We start from the raw sequence: 10,098 nt of genomic DNA, 5'->3' as shown, positions 1-10,098 counted from the left end.
ACTGCGATGGAAAGATCAGGTGGAGAAGGACTTGGCTTCACTTGGCGTTTCCAATTGGCGTCAGTTGGCACAGAGGAGAAACGACTGGCGTGCTTTGCTGAACTCGGCCAAAATCGCTTAGGCGGTTACAGCGCCAAAAAAGAAGAAGAAGAAGAACGAAAAAAGTCAGTGATGCCACAAAAATAAATCATACATCAATTTTTTATTTCATAATTTTTAACTCTGAGAGGAAACATTAATTAAGAGATTTAACGATCATTAGTTAAGTGCCCATTAGAGCTAATTTAAGGAACATTTCTGAGTGCGGCTGTAAGCTAAGCAACGTAGGCTATCGAAATTAGCCATCCCAATGAAGGTGGATTATTTATCTTCTTGGTACAAGCCAGCTACATTACTTAACTTTAATGTTCATTAGTATTTATATCAAGGCATTCACGGGTTAATAGATGTAACATATGCATCCTTAAAGTGTTACTTATATGTATTTGTTTTGAAGTACTTTATTCAAATATCTGTCTATATAAATTTATTGTGCAACTTTATTTTTATGTTTGTATTTATTTTGAACGAGGTTCCTTATAAACATATATGTAATACTTCTATATTGGCAGTAAGCTAACTTCTCAATGTGTAAGCATTCCGAAATCAAAGCGAGACAGGCTAGTACCGTTTTTGTCAATGTATTGTGTACTTGAGTGCCGTTTTGTATATGTGTTGTGTACATGTTTATTTATAAACGGATGTGTTCCTTTTCTTTCGTACGTGTTTATTGATATATCTGTACTGTAGTGTTTTCGGACGGTACTAGCTCTTACTGACAATATAGGAGTATTACATATATGCTTATAAAAGTCCGAAGCACGTTTTACAGTTTAACCGCTCGTTGTGTCTATGAACTTATTTCGACTTTTGCTTATGATTCATTATGAGGCCCTGTCAGCCGCTATGGTTAGAAGTAGTGTAGTAGTTAGAAGTGTGCACTATCATTCAGTAAGGCTATATCTGTATTTTTAATATATATTAAATAAATAAAAGAAAAATATCCAAAACTTGTTAAAATATCGCGTGCGCATTAATTAATCTATTACTGTACATATGTATATATCTATTATATATATTGTATGTATTTACATCAAAGTTATTATACAATGTTGAATGCTAAACTTAGTTTTAAAATATTTTTTTATCAAGTGCAGAATACCGACCTCCCTCTCCGGAAAACTGGACAAGTGGGCGTGACCCGCCCCTTTTTCCTGATTTCAAGGTGATATAAAATTTTTTATGCAAATGAATATTATGGGTTGTTAATTTCCAAATTTTAAAATGCCTATATTTCGTAATATACTTAACCGAATTTTTATAAAATTAACATCGCTGCACAGGTAATTAAAATATATTTGATATACATATCTATGCATACTTTATCTATTTAAGGCCGTTTGCACCATGTCTAGTTAACGCTAACTGGAGGTACATACTTCAGTTAAGCACGTTAACTGCTTTATCGATCACATGTTATATGATGGGTGTCGATAACGTCGATAAAGATGTTTAACTGGGAGTTAGAATTAACTAGACATTGTGCAAACGGCCCTTAGTATATATATATAAAAAATTAAAAAATTACAATTTTTTTTATATATCTTTATTGAGCTTTGTACCACGATTGTTTATTAGGAAAAATTGAAAAAGCAACAAAGTCTAAGCGGTAGAAGTTATAGCAGCTATTTCGGAGATCACCACATCTCTTCATCAGACTTCTTTTTTNCGCACACAGTTGAATGCATGGTGAAATAAAAATAAGATGATGTCAGTTGAGGGGTGTTTGTTGTAATTTTGACAAATTCGGTAGCCCAGTTTTGAATGATGCCTTCTTGAAAAAAACTACACTAGAAAAACTCCTTTTATGTATTTTGCTGAAAAAGTAAGAGTGAACATCACTGTCTTTGACATTTCTGTTTAGTTGTGACTTTTGCATTTAATATTTTTTGCAAAAATTTAACAACAGGGAGTCGGTAACGTCGATAACGATATTTAACCTGTAGTTAGTGTTAATCAGACATTGAGTAACCGGCCCTAAGGATTAACACTAATCACCAGTTAAACATCGTTGCCGACGTTACCGACACAACGTAATATGCATGAAGTAAGTAACGTCGGCAAGATGTTTAACTGGCGATTAGTGTTAACCAGAGCTGGTGAAAACGGCCCTTAGGCATTTATAAGTACCGCGGAGAAAATGTTATGGCGTTTTCTTTTCTCGAAAAGATTTCACATTTTTATATGGCAACATTATTAGAGTGCAACATTTTAAAGAAAGAGCGCGCAATATGCATAAAAGAATTCTGGGAAAATAACACGAAAACTTGACGTAGGGCAGAATAAATGCAACACTATTTCGAGAAAAGAAAGTCCCCTTTTAGACACGTCAAGTCTTGCTTTCAAGTCTGCTCGTTCGTTGGTGAATGAGGTGGGAAGAGAGGGGAAGAGTACAGATACCTCCGTACCGTCAATTCGTTTCAAGTTTTCTTGTTCTCCTTTGATCTTTTCGTTGCTTCCCGTTTGAAGAACCAAGTAGTTGAATTCAATAAAACTTGATGCGTGTGGAAGCAAAGAGAAAACACAAAAGAGAATGCGATAAAAATTGCTTTCAAGACTTGACGTGTCTGAAAGGGGACAAAACGCTAATATCGTTCTGCTAACACCACCCTGTATAAACTGGACTTGACTCCAGCAACACTGCTCGTTGATATCAAGGCATATTCATATAAAGTGGTTTTGCCAGAGCAGCTGATTTCAAGCCGAATTGTACTGATTGTCAAAATTATGTGCTTGTTGTACATTTTTTCATGTTTGTCATTGTGCGTATAACTTGTTAGAGTAGTTTTTGTGCTGCCGCTGCTGAGGATGATAGCAAGGCGAATTCATAGTAGGGATGGGTAAATTCGATATTCGAAGCTTCGATATTCGAATTTTAGCTCCAAAATGGCGAATTTTGGATATCGAACTTTGTGTTTGTTAAAATTCGGATAAAATCGAATTTTTCCAGAAAAAAACGAATTTCATCTTTATTTCCAAAAAATCAACTCTTCAACTTTCTTCTTTCTGATTACATTTGCCATCGCTGTGTGTGGCACTCCATTTGTCTTAGGGATTCAAGTAAAAAAATACATGTTTTTCGATCTGATGCATAAAAACAAAAACTCTGTGCCATGAAGGAACTGTTATTCCAAACTCAATTAAGAATTTTTTTTTTATAAAAAAACTAGTTTCTTTGTTGCTTTTTTATTTTAAAGTTTTAGAGGCTTTTACGTTGGTAGCATGGAAAACCCCCAGTTAAATTTTCGGGAGAATAATTTTTTAGAATATTTCAATCCACTAACGATCTACCTAATTTGCTTTATGCGAGATTTCTTGAAGTAAGGGTCAAATATGACCGTTTTAGGCGGGAGCTAATGGGTTAAAATGTTCTAAGAAAATATTTCCCAAGAAATTTTAATATATATGTATGTCTTAACCTTTAATTTCGCTCAGACATTTATTTTAGCTATTTTTTCGACTTTTTTGAAAAGTACTTAGGGCGAGATATGAAAACTTAGTAGGCCATAAAATGAAAATACGAGCTAACTTTTGCAAATCCATCGAGCGTTTGACTACTGGATGGGTATACATACATTCAGAAAATGTTAACAAAGTCCGGGCAGGTTCCGGCTGTCGCACAGTGTAATTTGAGTTTAACTTTTTAAACAGGTGGCCACTCTTCAAGCACCTCAAAAATATTTTAATTGTTGCATGGGGTGGTGTAGTGGTAAGCAGTGCGCGCTTCCACTCCGCAGCTCCCGGGTTCAAACCCTGGTGAAAGCAACATCGCAAAAATATAGGAAAAAAGGTTTTTTCTTAATACCGGTCGTCCCTCGGCAGGCAATAGCAAACCTCCGAGTGTATTTCTGCCATGAAAAACAGCTTCTCCTAAAAATACAATCGCCGTTCGGTGTCGGCGTAAAACTGTAGGTCCCTCCGCTTTGTGTGACAACATCAAGGCGCACGCCACAAATCGGAGGAGAAGCTCGGCCAAACACTAACATATGTGTAAGCGCCAATCTATTATTATAGTATTTTAAGTACAACACCTCTTTAACTAAATTCGACTTTTAAAACAGGTGGAAACCTTCCCAAATGTAATTAAAAAATAAAGTTTATTCAAAACCATTTCGATTGATACCCATATTGGAGTAATTTATTTAACTTATATATAATTTGATTTTGATTTTCTTACATATGGCACAAAACTAAAACCATGTTACACATCTACAGGGCAAGCCCATTCATTTGACACCTACCCCATTTTTGAAAATCGAACGAACGATACAGATTTTATGACTTGGTGTTAAATATTTAACGCAAACATCTACGGAAGCGATTATTTTAATTTGATTTTCTAACCTGTTGCAACCCTTTTCTTAGAACTAAAACTATGTTGCAGACCCAAAGGACAAGCCTTTAATTCGACGCTTAATTTTTTTTAATTGAACGATACAGATTTTATGACTTGGTGTTAAATATCTCCGAACTCGATTAATAAGTTTCACTTCAAAAAAATTTTGCTAAATTCGAAAAAATTCGAATTAAATCGAATTTGCACCACCGAATCTCGAATCGAATAATCGAATGGTTGGGCAATGTTCGAAATTCGGGAAAAATCGAATTTCAACCCCTCACTACCCATCCCTAATTCATAGTAGTGTTACAGGAGCAGTTGAAATTTTCGCCCCGGTGTTTCTTAAAGAAAGCCATAAACATTGCGACCGTTGATTCAACTTGGTAATTTGGTGAAGTTGTACAACTCGTCGCAACGTTAATGTCCATGTTGTATAACTGCATTCTATTTTGTGTTTATTTTAGTGGTAACAACATACCAAAAAACATCATATGTTAGTTTTATTTGTTCACTAAATAACACAAAATGGATAACTCAGCCGAAATACGATCTTTTGATGAATTTTATAAATGTATGCCGAAACTGTGAAATTGTAAAAATGAAATTGCACAACAAGATTGCTCGCAAATTGTAAAAATTTGTGGGAAAGACGTCCAACTTGATTGCGAATCGATCTGAATCAACGGGCGAAATGTTTATGGTTTGTTGTAATTCATGCTGTCATTTACTACGTTTATGCGTAGACCAATTCACGAAATTTCATGGATTTTAGTAGAAACGTTCGTTCATACCAGGGATGTTGCGAATGTGGAATTTTAGACATCCGCGGATGCGAATGCGGATGCGGATGTTTAAAAGCTAACATCCGCGGATGCGAATGCGAATGCGGATGTCATGTATTTTTAAGAAATAATTTGGATGGGTAAATTAGGTGATTTAGGTTAATAAAAAAAGGAAGGTTTAATAATATTCAATAATCTGCCTTATCCTGAGTTTTGCGCGAAAAAAAAATCAGCCGAAAATTTGTATTCCGCCCATAGTAAATATATACATTAAAACCAAAAGTGAAAAGTGAACCGGTTCGGGGAAAATGAAACTCATGATAAGACTAAATGTTTTTTTAGTGCTTGAATTAAAAAATTGGAGCATTGTACTTAATAAAAACTTTTCGAAGGGTCGTAAATCAAACCTGCGCCTCTATATAACTACTCGCTCGAGGCGACAAACTTGAAAAACTTGAAAATTGGCATAATTGTAAATTCTTTTCGACTGACACTGCACCAGTTGAGAGGACTTTCAGTTATATTTATTTATTTTTATTGCGGTGCAATAGTTACTTTTTGAGAATTTCATCGGGGCTGCAAAGCTGCAAATGTCGGATGTATCCTCCTGACTTTCATCTTCACAATCTAGCATCATGGCATAATCGTTGTTTAGAAACCGTTTTTTCTAAAGAATTCTTTATTCTTATTCTTTTGGTTGTTTCAGAATTTGGAGAAACTGTCACGTCATCAGCGTTTTTCGATTTTAGTTTTTGTAACTCATTTCTAATGCTTTCTTCCGTGACTGGTTCGATATACGTCTGTGCACTTGCACAATATTCCAGGGACCGAAAATAACCAAATATGCAAATTAAACAAATTTGGCATCATATGAAAGAGGACTGAATAGCTTTTAAACAGAAATAACGAATGAAGGTTACCACCTCTATTTAAATTTTTTTATAACTTAATACTAAAGAAATTCATGTAAATACATACCTGACCCAATGTTTGTTCTATGGTAATTAATTAACATTTTTTATTGAAATATTTTTCAATGTGTGGCTTTCCTCGTTTCGACATTTCAGTTTTAAAGCTATTTCAGTCCTCTTTCATTGGATACCAAACTTGTTTAATTTGGATAAGCGGTTTGTTTATTATCCGGATAGTACGTTTTTTTCGGAATAAAAAATATTTGGCCAAGTTTAACTCGTAAAAAAATAACTATAATTTTCGGTCCCTTCAATATTCGCATTCGCAAAAGATCCGCATTGATTTTTGCGAATGCGAAAGCGAATGCGAATGTTAAAATTAATGCGGAAGCTCCGCGGTTGCGAATGCGAATGTGAATATTCGCAACAACCCTGGTTCATACACTACGATATTTCATGATTTCAATTATACACGAAATGGTGTTTATGCACTGAGTTTCTACTCAAATTCATGAAATTATTTCGTGAATTGGCCTCCGAGGTTAGGTAATTTTATATTTTTATACTCTTGCCACAACATGAATATATGAATTCGTGATAAGAATATATGAATTCGTGATAAGAATATATGAATTCGCCTTGGATAAAACACAACGTTGCGCAAAGAGAAGACGAGGAGATGCCGCACAAAGGAATTTGTCAAGACGAATTTGTACAAGGTGGTGTTACTGCCGAATTCAGATTTTCGCCGCGGTTCTTCTGAATGTCAAAATGATGTGTTTGTTGTAATATGAATTCGCCTTGTTTATTTGTATTTTGGGCTTTTCCTCCATTATAACCCGGTCCTAACGATGCTAGCAGGGCGAACTAATATAAGGTGTTGTTACTGGACTTTCAATTGCAATTAAAAATGAATCAATAAATTATAAATCAGTGAAATGAAATGAAATTAATGTTCAGTTTCTAACCTAACCTACAAATGTATGTACCTCAATCGCCAAATGCTTTGCCGTGCCGTACACATATCTTTACATATCAAATTTCGTGAGTACCTGCTACTCACTTTTTATAAGAAGTTTTACTTCTATCACGTGTACGGTGCTACACGCGTCATTTTTTCTGTACGGAGTGGCCCAAATTGAAAGGATTCTGCTTTCGCTACTCAAAGAAGAGCTTCCAGAAGAGCAATACTTCTGAAGGCCTTTTGAAGAAGTTCTTTTTAAGCTGTTTTGGGTGCATAAAAATCATACTTCTGTAAGGAACACGGTGTGCCTGAATCAGCCGTAAATGAAAGGTTCTTGCATATGGGTTTTTTGACCTGATTCTGTTAGACGATGAAATTACAAACTTTTTGGATCAAAAATCGAACGGGCCCTTTTCAAAAAAAACCCCATTTTTCTTAATTATATTAATTTATATTATTATACAGGCCAACAAAAATGGAAAAAAATTTGGTGCGGCAAATGTTTAAGTAGTTTTTGATAGACTTTTTGGTGCTAATTATTAATCCGCAAGTAAAAAGTTTCCATCAGCTCCAGAGTTTGAGAAAAACGAGGTCAAAAATTAAAAAAAAAAATTATGCTGAAAATGTTATAGCTGTGGTTGATAGAGAAAAACTAGGTGAAAGCGTTAAAAATCGGGTTTTTTGCAATATTCGAGAAGCTGATAGAAGGTGATAGAACCTTCTACTTAGGCTTCAATTAAAGCTAAACTCTAGGCCTTAATTTGAGCCTAAATGGAAGGTTCTATCACCTTTTGTTTAATTGCGGTAGGTACTAAAACTTCGCTAAAATCAGTTTTCGCTGTTTAATACATGACTATAAGTGACCTTTAGGTCAGGATCAGGCATGGTATTTTCAGGGATAGTAGTCTAGAGTTTTAGCTTTAATTTAAACCTTAGTGGAAGGTTCGATCACCTTCTATAAGCTTCTCTAAGCAAATGTTTATTTTTCGGCTTTTGCAAATTAAATAAATTCTCTGCAAGAAGGTTTGTTAAAACAAAAACGTGAGCATGTATGGTATATGGTGTACACAAATATCCCTTTTCCCTTACAGTAAACCTTTTAGTATAGGAAACAATGATATTTTTCAAATAAGGCAGATCGGAATATGCGCTCTCTGGGAAGACGATACCTGTAGTTATTGTATCATGGCATGTACTGAAAAAGTATTTAATTTTATTGATAGTTTTCAAATCAAAATGACAACTGACGGAAGCCGTCGTGCGCCGTAATTGTGTTTACTATGACGGATTTCACTGCGGCAACTATTCAGCTGTGCACTTACCGCCGACCGCCTTACCGTCGTCCGCTGTAATTCTGGGTAGAGCTTAAACAAGTTGAGTCGGTGTACTGTGCGGACGTGTCTTTAGTGCGCTCTAAATATTTCTCATAAACATAATTTATTGTGATTCTTATTTCGACATTTTGCCTAGTGCAATGAGACAGTGACTCTTGCCGTTTCTAATAAAACTGATATGAATATTATCCATCACTATGCCGTGTGTTTGCAACCAAAAAGTTGATCGCGCGAAACCTAAAGTGCAATGCAATAATTGTAACGAAATATACCATCCCAACTGTGTTGGTGTTTTGCCTGCTGATTTAGACTATTTCTCAAATTCAAACAACAAATATGTTTGCAAAAAATGCGCGAATGTTCGCAGAATTTCTCTTCACTCTCCCCCGCGTTCCACTAATCGGGCCGTATTCGCGACTTCAAATAATAAGTCATCTAATTTGCCTTCTCTTGCTAATATTACGAATTATTGAAACTCATCTCATCAACAACAGCTGCCAAAAACAACGCTTACTTCGCGTGATAACTCTGGCAGAGACGCTAAACAACAACACCAACAACAAACTTCTACATCGTCAAATTCACCTGCTCTAGAGAATATTACAGCAACAACAACTTCCAAAACAATGCTTATTTCGTGTGATGATTATGGTAGAGACATCAAACAACAGTTAGCTATTCTACCAACGATCCACAGTGAGCTCAAAGCGCTTAGTTCTGAGCAAGCGCGTGCAGTCGCGGAACTTCATGCTCTTCAAGATGATAAAAAGCTCTTAATTGAACAAACAACTAAGTTGCGCTCTGAGTTATAAGCCCTGCGTAAACTTGATTCCGAAGACGTTCACGCTGCTCTTGTTTCGCTCACTGCCGAAGTTAACGAATTGCGCCAAATGGCACTACACTGTAAGTGTGGTTGTACTAACACACCAACAGAAAATTCTACCAACGCCATCGCGGCCGCTGCTTCACCAAAGGTAGATTCTGCTTCTCTGGCTTCCGCCAATGTTGATGTTACTGCTTCGCAGCCCGCTCCAGCTAATTATGATGTCGATGCTTCGCAGCCTAATGTTAATTCTCTTGTTTACACTGTTTTTAATTCTACTAGTGCAGTCGCCAATGCACCGCCTGACAAACCCTTACACACACATAATAAAACAATATCATCTCGCTCTACCTCTCCGGCCGTGGATAGTGTACTCGGCGTTGACACTCGCAATGTCTCTAGGCTGAGTTATGCTGATGCGTTAGGGTCTGCCGAAATTCCTCCGCCTGGAGTACCAGCCGTAGACGTCCGTAACAACGCAGCCCACCAAGTAAATAACGATCGCAGCAAAGTCGTTAATCCGAATGGCAAGAGAATCAATGATTTGAGTGTTATTGGTTCAAATACTAACACTGAACTGAATGTTGCTGTTCTTAAGAAGGTTGCTGTTCGTAAGAAGTGGCTTCATTTAGCTTCCTTCAAGCCTTCTGTAGGCTGTAATGACATACTCGAATATGTGGAAAAACACTCAGGTATCAAAAAACAGTCGCTACTTTGTCATAAGCTCGTCAAGAAAGATGCCTCAATGGATGATTTAGAACATGTTAACTTCAAACTAGCTGTCGCCGAGGATTTGTTTCCCAAGTTGCTTAAGCCTGAGATCTGGCCTGCAAACGTCACTGTTCG

At 36.2% G+C, this 10,098-nt stretch overlaps 1 protein-coding gene across 1 annotated transcript in view; it reads left to right on the top strand.

Annotated features, from left to right (window-relative positions):
• The window catches only part of LOC108368261 (mucin-5AC-like), a 17,560-nt gene extending 8,319 nt beyond the window's left edge, over positions 1 to 9,241 (top strand). The window contains exon 2 of the mRNA XM_017623082.1: positions 8,924 to 9,241. Coding sequence (XP_017478571.1) covers positions 8,924 to 9,241 — 318 coding nt within the window. The remainder of the gene's footprint in view (positions 1 to 8,923) is intronic.
• Positions 9,242 to 10,098: the final 857 nt, after the last annotated feature.

The sequence above is a fragment of the Rhagoletis zephyria genome, unplaced genomic scaffold (assembly GCF_001687245.7).
Source record: "Rhagoletis zephyria isolate East Lansing unplaced genomic scaffold, Rhagoletis_zephyria_1.1 Rzeph_scaffold_03035, whole genome shotgun sequence".
NCBI lineage: Eukaryota > Metazoa > Arthropoda > Insecta > Diptera > Tephritidae > Rhagoletis > Rhagoletis zephyria.
Note: the sequence above shows the minus strand (reverse complement) of the source record. Positions and strands in the feature narration are given on the sequence as shown.